At 36.2% G+C, this 24881-nt stretch overlaps 1 protein-coding gene across 1 annotated transcript in view; it reads right to left on the bottom strand.

Moving 5' to 3' along the window:
- Positions 1-11692: 11692 nt before the first annotated feature.
- Positions 11693-24881, bottom strand: part of Smp_144810 (non-receptor protein-tyrosine phosphatase,putative) — a gene marked incomplete at both ends in the record, with an annotated part of 60253 nt that continues 47064 nt past the window's right edge. The window contains 3 exons of the mRNA XM_018791060.1: positions 11693-11928; positions 14679-14982; positions 21538-21674. Of these exons, the coding sequence (XP_018645766.1) occupies positions 11693-11928; positions 14679-14982; positions 21538-21674 (677 nt within the window). The remainder of the gene's footprint in view (positions 11929-14678; positions 14983-21537; positions 21675-24881) is intronic.

Below are 24881 nucleotides of genomic sequence, written 5' to 3' on the forward strand. Positions count from 1 at the left end.
TACTTGTGACGAGTCGTAGTGGTTCAATTCATATCAATCCGTGATATAGACTCTTCAATTTTAATAGTTAGTGCTATAAACTGATTTTAGCTCGACCACTGATGATAATCAAGATGCAAGAAACAGCTGTTTTTTCCTCAGCAATGAGCATCCAGGGTCTCACCACCCCGTATCGAGTCCAGGACCTTTGGTCTAACGTGCGAACTCTTAGCCTCTTGACTACTAAGCAGGGACTTGATAGTGTACATGTCTAAATTGAATTAATTCCAGATATTGAGCAACTACCTTGCATAATCTGTGGTGGATAAATGTCACACATGCGATTTGATTAGACTACATTGGTTACAGTTTCTCATACTGTGGCAAAGTAACTGTCCAGAGCTTTCAAGTTCTGTAATGGTGGTTAAGCTAAGGTCAGTTCCTGATTTAAACTATAAAAATTCTAAAACATTTATTACCTCTCCCTCTAGACTGATATCTTTAATTTGTCAAAAATTGTATACAGTATAATTACAATTTATATTTGACCTGTTAATAAAGCCATATGACTGACCCAAATTTATTTGATGATAAGATTACAAACTGATTGTATTAATTTATGAGATTAGTTGTTACTTACATTTCATATTTATGTATATTCATTTAACAATATGACTCTAAGGTCATGAAGATTATGGCGGTTAAATAATGCTTAAAGCTTGAAGTATCGTTCATCTAGTATTGTTGTATGATTATTATTACCATTACATTGTCCTAATTTTTTTGTTACTAAATTATGTCATAATTGGGAGTGAATGTAGCGAGTAATGCTACCAACTTCATTTATATTATCGTCAAGTTCAAATTTATGATTATATCTACAAATTAAATATATAATAAAATTTGTTTTTAAGTGAAATGTAACACATGACAATTATCGTAAAGTATTCGAGAATAAACTTATACCGAAGACTGATATTGTAAGCAAAGATGGATAGTGGCTAGCAGTGGAATCCAGGACGTGTGTTTCGTCCTATTCGGGACTCGTCAGGTGGATGTACCTGCATCCATCTTTGCTTACAATGCTTGTGAATTAAAGCTATATCGAAGCAGTACGCACAGTATGCACATATGCCAATTAGAGACTGACCAGTTGCAAGCTTAAACATCAATTGGTAGATTCAAACAAACAATACTAAGTGAATTTAACGACTGATATTGTTTAGAAATTAACTGGAAACAGGCGAGCAAACAACTGTTTCATCCTATTATGGATGCTTAATAATGGAGCACATTAACAATGTTACGAAAGGCTCTCACACAGGATATTCGAGTCGCTCAACCTTTTTCAAGACAAACTTAGTCAAAATAAAAGGATTAATTTGCAAATAACTGTTTCACCACTGAACTGTTTAATTTTACCAGTCACTGTATACCATTAGAATCCGAAGAGATTCATCAAGAAGAATACCAAAAATCTGGCATTTATGGATCGTCGCTTACTTCTATTGTTTGTAAAATGTACGATCATGTGCAACATATGTGATGTGCTAACAATTCACTGCTATACTTCCTAGGAATAAACTGTTATAGTCCGTACAAGATCAAATAAAAAACTGGAGGGTAAAAGTAATGCACTATGTAACTTACTAAATGGGGAGATTAATTTAACGCAGGATAAAGGGGAGGAGGGTTGGGCATGGGGTTAGCGACCCCATCCCGTAGAAAAGCTAACTCGCTAAAAAAAAGCTAACCAGAAAAAATAATTCAAACCATTTAAAATCTGCCCTGGGAGTTGAAGGAATAATTATGACGTCTCATGATGAAAGCCAAGATTCTTCGGAAGTCACGAGACCGATGCACCTTCTAGCAACCAGAGCAACACTCTTTATAGTACATGGAACGTCCGGACAATGTGGGAGACAGGAAAGACCAGCCAAATAGCAATGGAAATGAGGAGATACAAATTGGCAGTACTCGGAATCAGCGAAACCCAATGGACACAAACTGGACAACAAAGGCTAGGTACAGGAGAGATGCTGCTGTACTCCGGTCACGAAGGGGAAAATGCTCCACACACTCAGGGAGTTACTCTATTGCTGTCCAAAGAAGCACGAAATGCACTTGTGGGATGAGAATCTCATGGATCCAGGATAATCAAACCATCATTCAGAACAAAGAAAGCAAGGGATCACAATGAACGTTATCCAATGTTATGCACCCACCAATGATAGTAACGACGATGATAAAGATCAGTTCTACTCAAGGCTGCAATCAATTATAGAGAAGTGCTCACGAAAGAACTTCACCATCCTGATGGGAGATCTAAATGCTAAAGTTGGAGTGGACAACACAGGATATGAAGATATAATTGGACGACATGGACTAGGAGAGAGAAATGTAAATGGGGAGAGACTTGGAAACCTATGTGCATTCAGCAAATTGGTTATAAGTGGCACAATATTCCCACACAGGCGCATACACAAAGCTACATGGATCTCACCGGACCAAACCACAGAGAACCAGATAGATCACATCTGTATCAACAAATAATTCCGAAGATCAATGGAAGATGTGAGAACCCGGAGAGGAGCTGACATAGCTTCAGATCACCACCTGGTTGTGGCCAAGATGAGACTGAAGCTAAAGAAACACTGGACAACTGGACAAACAGCACTACAAAGGTTCAACACAGCCTTCCTTCGAGATACTGACAAGCTCCATGAATTCAAGATAACTCTCAACAACAGGTTCCAAGCTCTACAGGATCTACTGAAAGAACAAGAAACTACTTTGGAGGACAACTGGAAAGGGATAAAAGAAGCACTAACTTCAACGTGTCAGGAGGTTCTTGGTCCTAAGAAGCATCATCACAAGGAATGGATCTCTATGGGAACCCTGGACAAAATTCAAGAAAGGAAGAACAAGAAACTAGCAATTAACAACAGCCGAACACGAGCAGAGAAAGTCAAAGCACAAGCAGACTATGCAGAAGCTAACAGGGAAGTGAAGAAAAGCATTAAAGCCGACAAGCAGAAATACATGGGAGAACTAGCAACGACGGCGGAAAAAGCTGCAAGAGAAGGGAATATGAAACAAATATATGATACGACGAAGAAATTGGCAGGGAGATATAGCTAACCAGAGAGACCAGTAAAGGACAAAGAAGGAAAGACAATCACTGAGATTCAAGAACAGAGGAAAAGATGGGCAGAATACTTCGAGGAACTGCTGAATAGACCAGCGCCATTGAATCCACCGAACATCGAAGCAGCCCACACTGACCTTCCTATAGATGTCACTCCACCAACGATCGAAGAAGTCAAGATGGCCATCAGACAAATCAAAAGTGGGAAGGCGGCACTACCTGACAATATACCACCAGAAGCACTGAAGTCAGACATTGAAATAACTGCAAACATGCTTCACCTTCTATTCAAGAAGATTTGGGAAGAGGAACAAGTGCCAATGGACTGGAAAGAAGGATATTTCATCAAGATACCAAAGAAAGGAGATCTGAGCCAATGTGAAAACTACAGAGGCATCAGTTTGTTATCAGTACCAGGAAAAGTTTTCAACAGAGTGCTGCTGAATTGGATGAAAGACGCAGTAGACGCCGAACTTAGGAATCAACTGGCTGGATTCCGTAAGGATCGGTCGTGCACAGACCAGATTGCGACACTACGGATCATCGTTGAACAATCAGTTGAGTGGAACTCATCACTATACGTCAAGTTCATTGACTATGAGAAGGCGTTTGACAGCGTGGACAGGAGAACATTATGGAAACTTCTTCGACACTATGGAGTTCCTCAGAAGATCGTCAACATTATCCAAAACTCATACGATGGACTACAGTGCAAAGTCATGCATGGAGGACAGCTGACAGATACATTTCCAGTAAGGACCGGAGTCAGACAAGGCTGTTTACTCTCCCCATTCCTCTTCTTCTAGTGATTGACTGGATTATGAAGAATTCGACATCTGACGGGAAACACGGAATACAATGGACAGCTCAGAATCAATTAGATGATTTGGACTTCGCAGATGACCTAGCCCTCCTCTCTCATACACACGAACAAATGCAGATGAAGACAGTAAATGTAGCAGCAGCCTCCGCATCGATAGGCCTCCACATTCACAAAGGGAAAAGCAAGATTCTCAAATGCAATACGGAGAACACCAACCCAATCACACTTAATGGCGAAACTCTGGAAGAGGTGGAAACATTCAAATACCTGGGGAGCATCGTTGATGAACAAGGAGGATCGGATGCAGATGTAAAGGCGAGGATTTTAAAAGCAAGGGCAGCATTTTTACAATTGAAGAACATATGGAACTCAAAACAACTCTCAACCAATTTCAAGGTCAGAATCTTTAATACGAACGTCAAGACAGTCCTACTGTATGGAGCTGAATCGTGGAGAACTACTACGACCATCATCAGGAAGGTACAAGTATTTATAAATAGTTGTCTACTCAAAATACTCAACATCCATTGGCCGGATACTATCAGCAACAGCGTTTTATGGGAGAGGACAAACCAGCTTCCAGCTGAAGAGGAAATTAGGAAAAGACGTTGGAAGTGGATCGGACATACATTAAGGAAATCACCAATGTGCAACACGACTCAATCCCTAACTTGGAATCCGGAGGGAAGCGGAAAAGAGGAAGGCCAAAGAACACATTACGCCGGGAAAGAGAAGCAGATATGAAAAGGATGAATGTTAACTGGAAAGAACTGGAAAGGAAGGCTCAGGACAGAGTTGGATGGAGAATGCTGTTGAGCGGCCTATGCTCCTCGACGAGGGGTAACAGGCTTTAGTAAGTAAGTATCAGTTATCAAAGATAAATATCGTTTATAATTGCTCTCCTCCAATGTTTCAACTGTGATTTGTAAACTGAAGTTAGTTTTCAATACATATTAAAGTAAGCTGAGGACCTGTGGAGCATTGGACAGTTGTTTCGTCATATTATAAAGTTTGTTAGCAGTCTACAGCTAAAACTGATCCAGCTAAGAATTGAGCTCGGTGAGCATTTTACCTTTAGATCAATTAATATTTTGAAGATCATTACAATCCGGTTAAGTCATTACATAATTATTAATATTAAATGAAGTTTATGTTACTTTCTCAATAAAACCATTGGACGGATATCCAATATACTCCTCATATCATTGAATTAAAATGTAGTTTAGACGAATGGGTTCGTGAAGGTCATTTTGATTTGTGATATTCATCATGAATTGATCTCAGAGTACTTTTAAAAACTAGGGATTTTAGACATGCCTAGAATGGAACAGTTGTCACTAATGAACTCGGTGACCTACATACCGTGTTGGGGATGGACTGAAGTTTGAAAACTGTACCACCGAATGCCAACAAATTGGTCCTAATGGTTAAGCATTCGCCGCAAGTTCTGAGGGTCTTAAATTCTGTAGCTGGTGAGGCCGTGGATACCTACAGTCAAGTTGTTCCATTCTCGGACGAAAGTGAGGTCTAGTGGACCCTAGTTTTTAGTAGCACCCTAACTGGGATTAATCTTACAATAAAATCTAGATGGCTCGTCAACTAAAATACCCAACTAATCATAATGTCTGATCAAACATACAATTTACAAACGAATGGTAATGAGTCATCATCACAATTACCTTAAAAAGATCGCCTGATTTGTATTCTGCTCACAGCATGTATGATGAATGACTCATTCAATTCGACTAGAATTCAGACGCAGGTAATATATGACTTTGTTAAGACTAACCAGTATCTATGGCTTAAACATTGCTTGTTGACTAATAAACCAGAATGAACTAGTAAAAAATACACTAGTGTCAACATCTAAAGCTAAATGCATGAAAATGAAAAAAACCTACGGATAGTTGATTGAACACTATCGTTATAATTTTACTTGTTATTTTGGTGATGGTGATCAAGACTTATTCATTTATTAATTTATTTGAACACATAAATATTAGTAAAAAGAGGTATCGAATACATATGAGCCACACAAGTCACTTGATCTGTGTGTGGGTTATGATACTGCTCGGGTGCCCAAAACTAAGCACGTGATTTTCCCAGAGGGCCGCACCCGGAGCCTTTGACCTAAAGATCTGATCCACAGGGCAGTGGAGCATCATAAGGAGATGCAGTTCCATAGTAGCCGGTGACCAACAGTTGATTCATGCGTTATTTGTTCCCTCAGGATACTGGAGCTCATGTACATCATTGGTTTAGAATCAGGATTTTTCAACTCCCCTAGGTGAACTTCCGTGTCCAACAACTCGGTTAAAGCACCGGACATTTGCTTTTCGTCCTCTCAACTTCGTAAACAACACCCGTGGTGTGAGAAGGCAGTGACTAGGACTTCCCTGGTAGTGGTTGTATACGCGTGGCAATGTGAGAGCTTTTTAAGAGAGAGAACGTACTCTCCCCACCCTCGACCGTACCAGGGTATTTGGGGGCAATAAAAGACTTGCACTTTATGGGAGTGATCGTAAAAAATGATGTTATCTAGTGTGCTAATGAAAGTATTATGGTTATACTGTCCATCATAGAGGACTCAACTTAATTAACATTATTTCTCGAAAAATTGTTTGAATAAAATCTTGTAAGGTTGTTTTCATTTCTACTTAAACCGTATGTTCAGTATGTAGAATTATTGGTTATCGAATCTCTTGATTCAATAACCCCAAATGCCCTGGTACGGCCGAGAGTGGGGAGAGTCCACTCTCCCTCTCGAAATGCTCTCACATAGCCAGCGAATATATAGCCTCTGCCAGGGAAGTCCCACTCACTGCCTTCTTGTGGCATTACTGTTGTTTACGAAATTGAGAGGACGAAAAGCGAATGTCCGGCGCTTTAACCGGGTTGGTGGACACGGAGAGTCCATCTAGGGGAGTTGGAAAACCCTGATTTAAAACCAATGGTGCACATGGGCTTCAGTATCCTGAGGGAACAAATGGCGTATGGATCAATCGTTGATCACCGGCTACCATGGGTTTTCATCTCCTTACGATGCTCCACTGCCTTGTGGATCAGACCTTCAGGTCAAAGGCTGCGAGTGTGGCCCCCTATGAAAACCATCTGGTTCAGTTTGGGCACCTGGGTTGTATCACAGCCCTCACACAAATCAAATGAGATTTTTATGGCGCATATGTATCTGGTGTCTTTTTGTACCAATATTTATGCGTTCAATTAAATATATAAATGATACTTGTAAAAGGTAAAAAAAATTAGTTATATCATATTTCTTTCTATTCATGAACCTATTGCAGGAAAAAAAACAGCTTGGTGAAACAGTGAAACAAATCAAAATCTATGATTCGTTCATTTAGATATGATGAAAAAGTGCCCAATGAAATCAGATCATATTTCACTGTACCAAGAACAATATGCACAGTCATTATTTTTGTTCAAAATACACTCAGATAAATCTCATGTTAATGAACTGATTTTAGTTACCACACATGAAATCTAAAATCATTTTAAGTCATACGATTTATAAAAATTGGATGATATATTCGATCTTGTATGAGATCAGAGAGGTTTACTATTGCTATTTCATAATATATTATCGCAACCATCATCCAGTATTCTCTTGATCTTAACAAAGGTGTTGCTGTAGGGGCTGGTACTATGTCAAGCCCACGTAGGTTATTCTAGCCTCTGGACAGATCAATCTATACATCCTTCTCAAGCCACTTGTTTACCCTGTCACTTATTAACTTATCAACCTTGATAGTTTTTATATAAGCGTATGTGTGTACATCTCTTATCCTACTCATTACATGTCTGTAACTCATTTTGTCTGATTATAAATATTGAATGACACTTGCTTAAATTGAGTTAGCTTATATGCCTTCTCTGCTGCGTGCCATTTTGCTTCGCTCTCTTCTTTTCGGTTAGTTTCTTTGGTCGTTTGTCTGGATCAACGTTTATATGAAATACACGTATTCAGAATTCATTCTCATATTTGACTTATTTAATTTCATTATTCACTAACACGAGTTAAGTCCATAGTTATAAACGAGGGTGGCCAGGATTGGTGACATCTATATTTCAATAACTCAATGACAATCAACCTATAGTCCTACCTGGAGCCAGATATAGGGCTACAAAAATATCAGACAATAGTGATAAGTAATTTTAATTAGACCAATCATGATAATGACCTGCTGAAAGAATTGTTGAAGTTTTGATAGGATTTTGTGTTCGATAGATTTTAATCCTGGTCAGGGGTTATATTGGTGAATGAATTAGATGTTTGTCAAGGTATTTCTTAAATTCATTAGAAATGTGAACCAGTGATTTTTTACTTAGCAAACTAAAGATAACGAGAAATGACTAGATTTAAGTAAAAACGTTTTTGAAATTTACCGTTAGTTTTGAACAATTGAGACATATACTTTTACAGTTTATTTGAACCGTAATTTATGTTTACAACAAGACTCTTCTACTGTTTTTAAATTAACCAGTTTGCAAATCAAGGTCAACCAATATGCCTCAAATAGACTTATTGTTGCTTCTATCAACATCTTGACTAGATTTCATTTCCTTATTTATATTAAAATGACAAACTACACACAGAGATGAAATCCAATTATCTAATTCAATAGTATCATTCTCATCATCAGTTGTAGCTAAGAATCTTGAATACAATCTCATATAGGGTCGTGGGTTGTACATTATCACTTAGTTTGAAACTATAAGGAAATAGCTTGTAAGGGTCAGTATTTCCTGTTTGCTAATGTTAGGGACTGCAATTAATAAGTCACTTTAAGGATAAATGGGTCCTGAGAGGATTACCTCAATAATAAGCATATGCCAATAGAAAAAAAAGTCCATTGCAGTCTTCTTTATCAGCAACGTCTAATCGCAAACATATACGAATAAAATTCATACCCGTTGCGTAAGCTAGTGACTATATAAGCTAAATACCTTAATGGACAACGGGTTTGCATTTGAAGTAAAAAGTAATGTGTTCAATTCCCAAGTGAACAACATTGAGATGCAGATAAGTCCGGCTAATGAGTCCCAAACAGGACGAAATGCACGTTGCGGACTTGATTATTAGACTATATTCAATTTTAACAGAAGAAGAATAGTTCTCTGGTTCGTCAACCACTATCAGTTTATGATTAGTACCATCCTTAAACTATACTTGAAGTAATATTTCTTATAGAGTTTCCAAAAAAGAATATTAAAAATCTCTATGTAAAGATACCTTTTATGTATTAGATAAATTTATACTGTAATTCTATTTTCGATAAGTTGAATATTGAACAATGATTGAATATATGATTTATGCTGAATTCTAGCTTCTTTTCTTTTGAATTGTTAACAAATATTTTATGGTAATTTCAATAGTTCAGATCATGAGTCAATTAAAGCTAGACCACCATGGAAAACTTGGAAGCACTGGATGACCGTTTCGTTCTAGTGTGGGACTCCGATGGAGTTCAACCGGTTGTGAGATAGTAATTCACTGAAGACAATGGTGGATGTGTCGCTCAATTTCGTGGATCGGTTGAAATTAGACATTAATACCGTTGGATGCCGGCTCAGTGGTCTAAAGGTCAAGCGCTCGCGCGCGAGACTGATAGGTCCTGGGTTCAAATCTTGCGAGGTGGGATCGTGGATGCGCACTGCTGAGGAGTCGCACAATAGAACGAAAAGACCATTTAGTGCTTTCAGATTTTCTATGGTGGTCTAGCTTTAATTGACTTATGATTTCAACTACTAAAATTACCATAACATCCACAAAAACTCCTTCTGATTCAATGAACAAAAATCAAATTCCACATAGTCAATGATTTATTTCTCTTTTGAATTATAAAAAGTGAAAGTAACAAACAATTCCCCATGAATAAACAAGATATCTTTTTTTTCAACATGATCTATTTTATACATCACAATAATTGAATTAATAAAATACATTTGTAATACAAATATAGCATAACTAAGATATTGTATAATTGATTTATGAAATGAATCCTTAGTGAACAATGCTATTGGAATTTAAAACTAGCATGAACTAGGTGTTCAGTGTTTTCTGAGTTGTTTTTTTTTTCTAAATGTTACTGTGATTGATGTTACCATGTGATGATAAATATTCAATTCATAAATTTAAGTAATATGTATATATCTTGGAAACAGTATTATTGTCATTGATATTAACAAAATGTGTGAAGTTTCAATAACACATATATGTATATCTAGACTATCTATGTTCAATGGAAGATATTCAACTAGAACACACAGTAAACGATCAAATTAACTGTACAGTATGTATGTATATACGAGTCGTTTTTTTTTTAAACAGGAGGTGGGGAATATGAGAAGAAAAGAAACATTTAAACAAAAGCTATTAAATGATGCATTGAATATAATACACATCAAATGATAATAGTAGTATATAGAAAAATAATATAAAAAAACAAACAAACAAAATGTATAGAGAACGTATAGTAAATGAGAGAAGAAGAAAATAGAACATTATAATGATAATATATATTTTACAATTTATAAATCATTGATATAGGTAGATAAGTAGGTAAACAGATAGATAGATGGATAGATAGATAGATAGTGTACATCATACAATCTAATAATAAATAATAAAATCAAGTGTACTTAAATGTCATGACTCAGTTTTATTTATTTATTTTTTTATAAACTAGAATGCACTCTTTTGATAATTAAAAAAAAAAAATTTAACGGAAATGCAAATAAAGAATATTTTAGACAGCAATAATCTATAATGATAATAATATTGATTGTTGAATGCGCGATAATTAATTATACATATTTATGGATTTTATTTAATATTGGGAAAAAATCAATAAATAACACACACCAAAAAAGTATTTATTTACAAAGTGTATTTATTGATTTTTATTTTTTTAAATAATAATTTAAATTATTAAATTTAATCCCATATGATAGATGTAGTGATGGTGGTGGTGGTGGTGGAGGTCCAACAATATGTGAACAAGAAGGAAGGATTTAGAAATTAGTCTATTATTATTATATCAGACGATGACTCATTTGATTGTGATCATGGTCAAATTTTACACATTCAATGATTTAATCGAATTATATAAAAAGATCTAATGTGATTAACATCGTGGATGAGTTTATCTCTCTATGTATATGTGAAATGTGTGTGTGTGTGTTTGTGTGTGGGGGGGGGAAAATTGAAATAGATGCACTGTATACAGAAAACAAAAAATTGAAAGAAAAAAAATATAAATTTGTGTTATCAGTTAATCGAGAGAAAAAAGAGAGAATACAGTCAAGTTTTTATAAAATTAGTGATATTTCTGTGTACAATTTCAATAGGAAATAGACAATAAATAATAATAATAATAATAATAATAATAATAATAAAACTCAGTGAAAACAAACAAATATGCACATAAATGTGTACATAGACAAAAGAAATACACAGAAACAAAACAGAAATTGAACTGTTCAAAGATAAAACACTAAAAACTACACGAAATAGAGAAGCGATTTTTCCAAAGAAAAAAATAGTCGAAAAAAAAGGCACACACCAACAAGAGAGAGGTATTAGTAGGTCATATAAGAAAAAGACGACGACAAAGAAGCATAATAATAGTAATAATAATAATAGTAATCTTGCTTTGATTTATCACAATGAGTAAATATATAAAGGTTTAATAGATGAGTAGATTTAGGGAAGGGGTGAATATTTACAGTACAGTAATATCATCATTACCACCACCACCACTGTGATGGTTATCATCATTCTTATTGATTTGTTGTTTTGACAATTGTGATACAAGTGCTTGATGAATGAATGCATATTGTTTAGCAACTTGTACAGCCCCGGCACGTTGACATCTTAATCGATTAATCACATCTGGTACATCAAGATAACCTTCATTTAGTGCTTGTTGTAAACAAATATCTGTTGTAACAAATGTTCCTAAAGAGAAGAAAATGAGAACTTTTTTTTTAAAAATTGAACAATTTCTGAAAAAGTACAAAAGGATATTGAAGAAGAAGAAGAGACAACTAATAAGAGGTTAAGAAAACAGACAACTGACTACGGTTTTAGAAAACAAAAGTATATAACTTAATGGATTTGAAAGTCACAATGATGTTTGATAAGAGTTTGTGTACTATTGTAAAACGTTTTTGAAATAGGATAAAATAAAAGACGTTAGAGAGCGCCTCGAAATGCCCTGGTACGGTCGAGGGTGGGGAGAGTATGCTCTCTCTCTAAAAACGCTCTCACATGGCCACGCGTATACAGCCACTGACAGAGAAGTCCTACTCACTGCATTCTTACGGCATTATTGTTGTTTACGAAATTGAGAGGATGGAAACCGAATGTCCGGCACTTTAACCGGATTGTTCGATATGGAGGATTCACCTAGGAGAGTTGGAAAACCCTGATTCCAAACCAATGGTCACATTGTAGTGAACAGAACACGACTGGGGACAATCGAATGTATTTAAGCAAAGATTACAGACTATCTCAATAAATTATGATTACCAAACAATGAACAGTCAATTTGCAAATTAACAACCAATTGTTTCAATCTTCACTGTTTCTTCTCTTATTCCATTGTTCGTGCATTTTCCTACCGATTTCGCTTCATTTCAGTCCTTCCCTCATCGGATTTCTGCCAAAATACATTCTATGTCTGACCCACACCATATACTACTTATATGGATATAAGTAGACCACACCACACTCGTCCCCCCTTTAAAGCATTCGTTCATGCGGTGGTTCTGCTCGCCATGCCACTATCTTCTTTCACTGCAGTCTGTGCCAAACTCTTCGTCAGAATGTCGAGTCTGCGGCGCGCTGACCTCCATAGCTCCGTCGACCTGCCGGGGCACCAACATCCGCATCCACCCGGCACCTGGGACGTTCAACACCCGTACTCCGCCGGCCTGCTGAGCCATCTACATCCGATGTCCGCCCAGCAGCCGCACGTCCCACTGCTCCTCTCCGTCGACAGCACCCGCTACAGCCAACGCCGCCCCGCCAGAACACTCCACTCGACGCCAACTCTCCACACCAGACTGCCCCAACTAGCACCTCAACTCCAGACCCGCAGCGGCGTCCGCAGAACAGCACCCTTCCTCCTCCTGGTTGGCAGCGACACCAAATGTAGTGAACAGAACACGACTGGGGACAATCGAATGTATTTAAGCAAAGATTACAGACTATCTCAATAAATTATGATTACCAAACAATGAACAGTCAATTTGCAAATTAACAACCAATTGTTTCAATCTTCACTGTTTCTTCTCTTATTCCATTGTTCGTGCATTTTCCTACCGATTTCGCTTCATTTCAGTCCTTCCCTCATCGGATTTCTGCCAAAATACATTCTATGTCTGACCCACACCATATACTACTTATATGGATATAAGTAACCAATGGTTACATGAGCTTCAGGATCCCGAGGGAACAAATGGCTTATGTGAAGAATAATATTTTTTGCTCAAGATAATTACTTTATTCCTATATAAACCTCAGCAAAAGTTTGATCGAGTTTTGAAAATTATGACTTTCAAAAGCAAACATTTACGGGAAATACATCACAGAGTATATGTACGAGGAGAAAGTAAGCCTGTTATATATAGTCCCAATGGAGAAGCTGGAAGATGCAAGCGATTATATTCCGGTAGGACCAAGATGTTTACAATTGACTGAGTAGTAGCTAGTGTTGTGTTGGTCGAAAATTTTAGTGCTGATTAGATTCTATCTGTCAAGTAGTAGTAATGTGGCTACTATAAGTGACTCAGTTCACGGTATCTTATCAAATGCTTACAATCATTTAACACCTCGAAATAGTGGACGAGATGGTACGCCACTTAGACTAGAGACCACAATCCGAATTGATCGATAGAATTTGATAAATAATAATTTACTAGACAAAAATGAGACTGGCCATTATTCAGTCAATTGTAAATACCTCATTGTACAAGAGGTCATACAGTGCCTGGTCCTACGTTGTAGCTGACTGACAAGAGGTCAGTGGCAGCCCGAATAGCTCAATGGTATCGCATCGTTCCACTTGTGGAATAACTAAGAAGCTCACTTCTACATGAATTAGGAATTGAAGATATTGTCAAGAATGTTAATGAAAATTATGTAATTGAGCCATCTAGCTCAGAGAGCTCGATAACAGTAAAACCATCCAACTAAGCTGTGAATCTTCCCCAAGACAAATAGACAACTGCAATAATTCTGGTTTTATGAGGAACGTATACAGAAACAAACAAAAGTATTGATAGCTGGAGGTACAACTCATTTGATTTTACCTAAATGTAGTATTTGTACTCATATAATTTGACGGAAAATGTTTGAGTTTAATCATGTGGGTGTGTGTATTTTGAATGATTTTGGGTTTCGAACTAGAATAAAGCAATCAGTGACAAAAACTGTCGTTTATTGCTTTTGTCAATAACTGATTTTAAGTGCAGAACCTTTGAAAATCAAGGACAATTGTTTACGTTATGAAACGCGTTATTAGTGTGCATTCACAAACCTTCCAGGAATCAAACTCAATAGCTTTATATAATATTCTCACAAACATACCAAAACTAATCAGTAAATTCCATAAAATAACTGTTAGATTGATGATAAAAGATTAACAAGAAATAACATATCATCACCTTCAAACAAAACACAATGACAAGTATACATACACCTACCTGTACGACCAATACCAGCGCTACAGTGTACCAGTAATGGGCACAGAGAATCGAATTGTAAAGTTGTTTTGTGATTTGACGATCCTGATGACGTTGTTGTTGTTGGTGGTGGTACTGACGACGACGATGACGACAGTGATGATGAGAATAATAATTTTGATCTTGATTTATGACTTTGTTTAACAGTGAGTAGAAATTTCAAAAATTCTTCAGAATCCGCTGGAACATCGAAATCCGGCCAACCCAAATATAAATAATGATACACTGTTAACTTATTATCTGACAAAGTATTATCATTGGATTCCTGAAATGGAGGAAATGAATGATGAAAACAGAGAGAAATATATCAACCATAACTATAATAAACATTGAGAAGACTTAGAGTGCAAAAAACATCTGTTTTGTAGAATCTACAAAAACCACTGTCATTCACCTGTTAACGAAGTTTGAAAGTCAACAATGTAAACGACTTGTGAGAAATTATATATCTGTCCAATTTATCACATTCAAACAATTAGACAGATTGAAGTTGTTCAGTTCATTAATACCCGGTTTTATAATCCATACATAAGCTACGCATAAATTTGTACTATGTATTCGTAGCATTTAAGATATGGCTGAATAATCACCGTGCCATTGCTCGAATAAGAAACGGACAATTTAACTGTCGTTTGAAGCAGCTCGAGGATCACTTTCTAAGTATATTCTAAATAACATGATATTTGTTTCCTCCTGACCATATTTTTGAGAAGTGAGATTAAAGACCCATACATTTCATCCTATTCAGGATTTATCAACAAGATGTACACCTGAAATATCAGTGTTGATGTGTTTGTGAGGTTGTCTGTCAGTTTTCGAATCTTCTATATGTGTACACTATCCAGTATTTTCGGACATTTTCTGTTTATTTAGTGGGTGAGTGTTGCATATAAGGATGTAATTTTCGTTGAAGATTTCTTCCCAAGCATCGCAAATTAACTACATCCGTATACTATGAATAGATTAGTGTAGCGTCTCCCAGCATGCTGGATGGAAAACACCAATGCAGTGAAACTTAGAGCTTAAAAGGAAATCCTCTGTGAAAAGTACATTCATATATGCAGCAATCATACATTAAATGAACGAGAAAATACTCGAAGATGCTGGATACCGCACACTTATTGAACATTGGAAAATTGATGGTTAAAAACCTTGTACTGTTGATACCTACATTGAAAGTTGAACCCGGAACCTAGCTTTTTTTCAAACAATCCGACACATTGTCCATCAATTTATCAAGTCACAACTTGTTTGAATATTTTAAAATTACAATTAGCACAACTTATAGATACAATTTGACATTATTTAAGTTAGTAGTTTAGTTTAAAATCAAATTAGTTATGTATATGTGTGTATAGATGAAACGTTCAATGCATAGTGAAGTACATTAAAATACACTGAACAATATAGTTTATTATATGATATAATGAATCGCTTAGGTCTTGGCTACCATTATATCTCCCAAAACCATACAAAAAACAAAAAAGCACACACACGAATACAAATGTATAATATACATGCGTATTTGATTTTCATCAAGACACTAGGTATATATATGATAACAGTAAGGCAGTGGTGAACTTCATGTTTCGAAATAAATATTATAATAATGACTTTTAATATTATTTATCAGTTTAAATACAGGTCGAGTAAAACCAATCATCTTTAATTAAATATATATACAATAAAATTTACGATTACAATTAATAATTTAAACTGGAAACATTAGTAGGGATTCGTAATTTCCCGCTGGTTGACGTTCGAAACAATGAAATGGCACATGTTGGATTTCACTGATTATATACTAAGAGAAAAATAGTTTAAATGTATAGAAATTATGAACTGACCTAAGTTCGACCACCATTGAAAACTTGAGAGCACTGGACGGCTGTTCCGTCCAAGTATAGGACTCCTCAGTAGTGCGCATCTACGATTACACACGCACTGATCGGAACCAGGACCTTCGGTCTCGCACGCAAACACTGAACTTCCAGACCACTAAGCTGACATCCAATGGTGTTAGTGTCCAACTTCGATCAATCCACGATATTGCGCGACCTCTTCCATTATATTAAGTGGGTGAGTGTTTCATATCCTACGTGGATTGGTTCCGTTGATTAAGCAGCGTCGTGAATCAAATGAAGTTAGACGTTAAGACTATTGGAAACTGAGTCAGAGATCTAGAGGCTAGGTGTTCGCACTCGAGACCGGAAGTTCTGGTTACGATTCCTGCGTGCAGGTTCGTAGGCAGGCACTGATGAGAAGTTTCATAATAGGAGGAAACGGAAGTCTAGTGCTTCCATGCTTTCAATGGTTTTCGATTCATAAATATTTTGAAATTTAATAGTTTTCACAACACCTTACTGAGAAAATAGTTTGTCCATTAAGTCTAATTAATATGCAGTGAGTCAAACAATAGTGGAAAATATGTCTTTGTGTGTGGTTCTTGCGATTCTACACACCTGACACCTATCGTCTTCGAATATTTCTGTTCTTATAAATGTGATTAGTAGAAACATGTACTTTATGAGATCATGGACCAGGAATAACTGAACAGTTGCTTCGTCATCCATCTGGGATTTCTAAACTATATACACTAACGACTCCATTATGGGAGCAGATCTGGAATAATTAATGATTCTGTGAGGTTGTGTAATATGATCAGATGAAACGTTGAGGTTGATATGAGCTTGGAAAGAGCGCGGAAACAGAAACACGTCTATTGAGAGTAAAAGGCCAATTAAGGAGAGGGGACAGAGGGTGATGGCCTTAGAAAAAAAGGAATGTTAAGACTGTGGTACAAGGAGAGTTTAGATAAGTTTCTTCCTTGTGCGCAGTTCGAGTGTTTTCAGATGTATAGAAAAAGCTTTCTACTAACCTTTTAAATGAATTTAAATGTCGTGTCTGTTATGATCGATCGGCCTGTTTTTACAAAGTGTTTGATTAAGGAGCTTCTCATTGATCAGTTTCACTCTTTTTTAAAAGCGCAGACGAAAAATGTTTTTGAATTTTCATGGATAGAAAGTGCATCGAATAACCTATATACTTAGTATCATAGGAGCAGGAACATCGGACATACAATTTGCCAGATGCGGGAGCTTGTCTTTCAGATTGTTCCTAAACATTGATTGTCTAGAGAATGTCAATCGCAAAGTTGTAGCGAAGAGTGTTTTTTGTGAGAAAGTTAGGAAGTCTCATACAGATGTATGCAGATTTATCATCTTCCCACTAGTCTCATTGTCTATTAACTTTTTACCTTTTACCAACTTATTTATGTTTCTATGCTCTTTCTGATCACATTTAATCTATTTAATTTATATGGTCACATCACACAGTTATAAAACATTAACTACCTTCTTGCTCATGACATCCTAAGCTTCAGCCCTTTGTTTATTTATATACTTGTGACAGTTCACACTACTTATAAGTAGCGCAACGTGTATGAAAGAATTTATGGGACGACAAATGGAACGCTTTCTCCATGTGTTGAATATAAAATTACTAAGTATACTTATCTATTCAGAGTATTAACCTTTATCATCTCAGGTGCAAAGCAACTCCAAGCTAGGAAGCACTGCCGTTTATATAGAAAAGATGATTTCTAGAGAGGTCCATAAGTGTGAATTTGCTAAGGTGTTTCATATATGAAGATGAAACAAAGCTGTTTAGTAACTTCCTAGTTTCAACTAGTTGTAATATGCCGACCGAGTGTAGACATATCACTTATCTGTTCCCATATGCAATCACAAGATCAAATGGCTGTTGAGGGATTATAAATCAGGTGCGTTATTTGAAGAAGCCAATTATGCCCCTTGTCAATGTTTCAGACTATATGCACCAGTGTTTGAGACATATAAATTTATCATATACCAATTATGTGTGCATCTATAGGTCAGATCTTGTAAGTTAAAGCTTTAGAGTTACTTTTTTTACCGTATTAACCTCGTTTTTGGTTGGATAAGTGAATGGGTGATACGATAATCGTGTAGTCAAGGACGTAACACTTCAATGTTCACAAGTGATAAAAATTCGAGATGCGAATTCCTAAAGTTGCAGTCTGAGTAAACTATAAATGGCGGGGTTCAAATATTCTTTAATTAGTCAGTTTATAGATCGTAAATTCGTAAATACAATTTAATACTGATTACATCTTTTTTTCTATTTGTTAATCATTTTTATATCAGAATGAAGATTTGTGGAGATTGTAGTAGTTTTAAGAGTTTAATTCATGAGTCGATCTAAGCTAGACCACCATTGAAAACTTGGGAGCACTGGATGGCCGTTTCGTCCTAGTATGGGACTATTCAGCAGTGCGCATTCACAATCCCACACGTTGGACTCGAACACAGAACTTTCGATCTTGCGCTCGAACTCTTAATCTCTTAATTAAGAATTGAGTTTATTTGATTATCGGGTCTACAGCATCATATGAATTGAAAGTATGAAGAAGTGTGATAACATTTAATTTATTTAGTGCTATTCTGGTTTGTTCAGACGTTGTGATGAAAGCAGAAGTTTTACTCATTCGTTAGCCATAACAAGTATGCATAAATACAATACAGTGATAGAGAAACGAAGTAGTAATAGTAATAATATACTGAAAGTATATATGGGAACACAACAATTATTTAATTTAGTTAAACAATTCCCATACATTTTTTTCATTTGAAACTACATATCTTCCCTTAAACCTTGAGATTAAAATTGCTTCATAACTTTTTTCCTTCCTATACTATATCCTTTTATACAACCTTTCTTTATATACTACCACCACTAAATTAATTACTTCTATGAATCCGGTGTTGATCTTGTTGTGCTAACGAGGTATGGCAACTTGGACCGATGCATAAATGTGCCTGGTCCTACGTTGTCGCTGACTGACTGACATATTGGATATTGATTTTAATTAGATGAAGAGGGAAGTTTGATCATTTATACGATCTCAGGTAAGTGATGGAAATACTAGTAGTAATATTAGTGCTTCAATTTCGATTAATTAGCTTATTTTTTCTGTAAATTTCGTAATGTCTATTTGATCAAAAATAAGAACGATTATTGTATGAGATGAATTATACGGGACTACCTTGAGAGAAAGAGGAAAGGATATTTGAATTGGAATTTAGACTGTTATTGTTGTGATTGTATCTAATAGCATGATGAGCTATTATCATTTGGAATGAATTGTTTATTCTTTTCGTCTTATATTCATTTCATTTTAAAAATAACTTAATCTAATTACTCGATTGTTAATATTGGAAAAAAGTAGTAGTATTTTATTGAGATCATTTACCGACTTAAATAAGGGAACTATAGAAAACCTGGAAGTACAGGGAAAACTGTTTTATCCTAGTTTAGGACTCCAATCAAAAACAATTAGTAAAGCCCTGTACTGATAAAACTAGGAGTAATTTAAGTAATGAGGTTATTGACTATTAGTTTAAATCATTTAAGGGTTCACGAAAGTTGTTTTGGAAATTCACAAGATTATTGTAATCAATAGAAAGCGTCGACCTGTTATTACCCCTTTGGTAAAACTAATCTAACTGCAGGTGTAGAAGATTAAAGTACAAAATTATTTAACTCAAATTACATCATGATATATCTGCTAGCGAGCTTTTCTAAGTATATTAAATGGAAAGTCAGTTAGTTATCAGTCATGATCAATGCAGGAAGTGGCACAAATATACTTTGGCTCAGTTTACCAAATCATATAAGGTCGATGCGATCAAATTAATAAAATAAACAGAGGAGTAGTAATGATAATGAAGAAGAGTAAACAATCAGAATATGATCTCAGAAGACAAAATGATAAGGAATACAGAAATTTAAGATTGGGAGCAAGGGGGTGACTGAATGTATCGTAGCTAATGTGAACATTTCAAATCCCATTAATCACAGTTATCTTATCAGGTAGTATGTATCCACCAGTTTCATAGAGTGATGCAATGTCTTGGTTTGACCCCACCTAGGTTTCTCACAATCTATTTACTTCTAAACCAGCGGACATCTCGCAGTGAGGTAGGCGGCGGTTAGGCATTCGTAAAATAAGTCTTAATCACTTCATTCGACGGGGAATCACACTATCGTCAATAGATTTGTCACATTTCCCAATACCCGATACTTAATATCAGCATTGCTCAATTGATTGTTTCATAAAATGTAAATAATACCTCGGGACACGTATGATCAGGTAGTTACAGTCTGTGTAATGTTAAAAAAACTCATAACGCAGATTATTTAATGCACTAACTACATGTATGACAGTTGATTCTTCTAGAAACACCCATCAGAAATCATATATCTATTGGAAATCACATTCTCAAACATATCTAAAGCGAACGGAAGATGGAATATATTGTTCAAATTTAGGCACTAAACAGAACTTTATTTGGAATTTGGAATTCATACTAGTTGATACCAAATAGCAATCCGTATTCCATCCAAAAAGCTTAAATTTGGTTAGCCACAGCCTCAGATGTGAGCTCCAAGCTATTCGTTTAGCAACATTACTACTAAGCGGTCAGTCAATGTGTAAAGGTGAAAAATAACTGCAAAGTTCTATTCAAATGATTAATTTATAATCTACATAAGTAAATGACAAAATTCAACAAGCCTCATGTGATATTTACCTTGATGGAATTTTGAACATTCATTTTAGATTTTTGTCGATTGCGTTCTAATCTACTAACACCAATATGAGTAGTAGAATTATGGACATCATTTAATGCAGATTTACATGTCACTTCTAAAACACTTCGTTTGTATAAACCACCAGCTTCAATCGATTCACCACAATTAGTCACTTGAAATTCTCCATAACTAGCACTGATTGTTGGGGTGTGTTTTGTATCCACTGGATGAACACTACTACGCGGAATAGATTGATCTTTTGACAAGGAGGAAGAAGTTCTTGTTGGCCAATACAATGCACATTTAGGACGTTGACCTTCGACAACTCTAAATAATATTTTTTTATAACCAGAGTAAATTATTAATAAGGTAAGTTCTTTTTTACTCAGAACGGATAAACAAAATCTATGTGTGATGGAACAATACAATATACAGATAATAATGGAGAGAAAAAAGATTTTCACATCACTCAAGTGGGTTAATTTAAAATCTTGCATAACCTATTGTTTGTCATCATATTAAATAATTCATGAAAAGGTTGGGCGTTGAAATTCATCAAGGATTCCTTGATAAAGTTATCAGAAACAAGGAAAAGACTGAGAGTATTTCGTCTAATCACCATCTAATGGAAATGTTTTCGGGAACTTCCAGAAAAGCGATGGATTATGCATAGCACTCAATACGGTAACCGCCTATTTTGTTTCTAAATTTGAAGTGTTCCCAGAGGTTTCTAGAACGTCAAAATGACCCAGTAACCTATAAATATCCTTATTCATGAAAATAAGCTAACTGTGAAGTAAAGCTTCTATTCTTACTTTGAACCCTTCTCACTACTATCTGGGGTTGAAATGCAGAATTATGGTGATCGCGGGAGTGTCTATGATGTTCCTTTCAAGTGTTTTAGCACAAGATATATCACGAAGACATTTTACACGATCGATATATTTTATGTCTTGTCTATCCATACACAAAACGAGATGCGATTCGCATGAAATTGATGCAAAGCAAAACGCAATGCAAATGTGTTTTATAAAATCATCCTAAATGCTCATCATATGTGGAGCGATGGTTCATTTTCTTAAGACGTTTGATTTTCAGCCATTAAGTCATAGATTCAAATTTAAGTTTCAGGAGTTATTAGTAATTACATTTAGCATGTGACTCAAAAACCTGTACATGAATCTATACCTGGTAAGCGAGTTGAGATTAGTTTATTCATCATAAGATGGTAACACTATATTTTAAGAAAGAACAAATAAGAGTTGAGATAGTAACTTCAAGGCCATGACGCACATTTGAACCGAAAACGCGTACTAACGAATGTTTAACTGGGAATTTTAATGACGGTTGTATAACTCAGTGACAAATGATTACTGAGGACTTCCACTGTTTGTGGTTGTGATAGCCAAATGACTGTAAGACCATGTGCAGATTATCGAGATGGCATAGTTCTGTGATGCAATGCATGCTGAAGAGAGAAATTAGCACGAATGGGTACTTTCTACGCTTATTCTGGTCTAACATCGAGGGAGATAATGTTGACTACCACTAGTTGAATAAGTATAGCAAACGGTACGCTTACAGCCGCTTTAGCTGACATAATAAATGCTTCGACATAACCACAGTATCAGTATTTCCGAGACATCTGACTTTAGACTTATCATTTGAAATCGTGAACCAATCGATGTTAGGCCACCCTTGAGACCTCAAAGCGCTGGACAGCCGTTTCGTCCTAGTATGGGACTATTAGACAGTGCGCATCCACGACCCCGTACGGAGGAACCGAACCTAGGACCTTCGATCTCATGTTTTCAATGGTGGTCTAACATTGATCGGCCCACGATTTTAATGAAACTCAAAAATCTCCACAACCGTATACTGACGATTCTTATCGATCGCTCGGAGGTATGGTAAAGATGGCAGAAATAGATGAAGCGGAGATATAGTAGAGGAAGGAGTTTTAAATTATATTGGGTATGTAAGAGTCCCTTAGACCTGCTACGCAGGTTTCGACATTTGGGATAGAAGTCTTCAAAAAAACTGTCAATATGTTAGAAAATGACAGGTTTCAACCTTGATACCTATTCAACGGGGAGATTCACTTGCTGACCTAGAATATGCCGGTGAAAGTTCTATTTGGTGAAGATGTCGACAAGATGCAGAGTCTTCTCACCACCATAAGCAACAATGCACGCATGTTCGGGATGTGATTCTGACACCTCGAAGTGTGAAATGTCACTTCAGGATTGGGTTGCATCGACACCCGAACTAATGATAGAAAGTGAAGTAGTTGAGCGTGTTGACCGCTTCATTTATCTTGAGAGTCTCATCAGCCCTTGTGGTCTGGTGTGTGACGAAATCTCAGCACGGATACAGAACGCTCGTCTAGCTTTCTCCAACTTGCGTCATTTGTGGCGTAGGCGAGATATCCGTCTAACAACCAAAGGACGGGATTACTGTGCAGCAGTTCGTCCCTTCATACTTTATGTTAGTGAAACATGACCAGTATAAGTAGGGGATATTCGTAGGCTACTAGTTTTCGATCATAGGTGTCTTCGAAGGGATTTGAATCGACAACTGTATTTCTGTGCTAATATGGTATGGCAACTCGAACTGATGTACGTACGAAGTTCTACGTTGTAATTGACTGACTGATGTCCAGCCAGGGATGATTACTTATACTGATGAGTGGAAAGCTAAGTGTTTATGGGCATTTGGTTACAAGCATCACGTTGTGATAGGCAAATGACAGTTTGTTGACCATACAACAGGAGATGTAGTAGCGACGGAGGGAATATCTTATACATCATCATAATTCCAGGGGTCAAATGCTGTAGAATCATATGAATGGATTTTTCTATTGCAAGCGTACTATGTTTTTAAGATATATGAACCTTTTATAAATCTTTTTAAGTTCTTAAACAATGTAAATTGTGCATGGCCACTAGGAAATTCAATCCTGCATTTATGTGCAAAAACTAACGTTTTCGGAACATGCCTATATGGATAACTTAGGGTAGTGTATAGTTGTGGTGTTCCTCTTAAACTTGGTGAACAATGAAAAGGTGATCAGTATATTCACAACCTGAAAAAAAGGGCTGGAATCGCGAGTCACATGCTCAAGGATTTTGAACAATCCACAAAGTACAATGGAAGCGAATAGTTCACACACAATCGGAAGAAAACATATGTGCCTCAAGTGGGTCTATGAACATTCATTGGTCATTAGAACACAAGTGATTATCATGATTGATTTGACTGATTTATTACGTGACTTTCTTAACCTATTTTCCATTGACCTCATTGCCAGAGGCTGAATTGGCTATCACATTTAACGATTACAGTAAATCATTTTCGATCTTGATTTCTTTTGAAGCCATTCACACTGTAGTAACATTATTTCTAATAATAGTATTATGTATTTCATTATGACTAGTTTATCATAAAAGTGAACGTCTGAACTGCCGAATCATCAGCAATAGCAAGCATTTGCCTTGTCACAAATCGGTAAGAAAGTCTCATGAAAAATAATTG

The sequence above is a fragment of the Schistosoma mansoni genome (genome assembly GCF_000237925.1).
Source record: "Schistosoma mansoni, WGS project CABG00000000 data, chromosome 7 unplaced supercontig 0100, strain Puerto Rico, whole genome shotgun sequence".
NCBI lineage: Eukaryota > Metazoa > Platyhelminthes > Trematoda > Strigeidida > Schistosomatidae > Schistosoma > Schistosoma mansoni.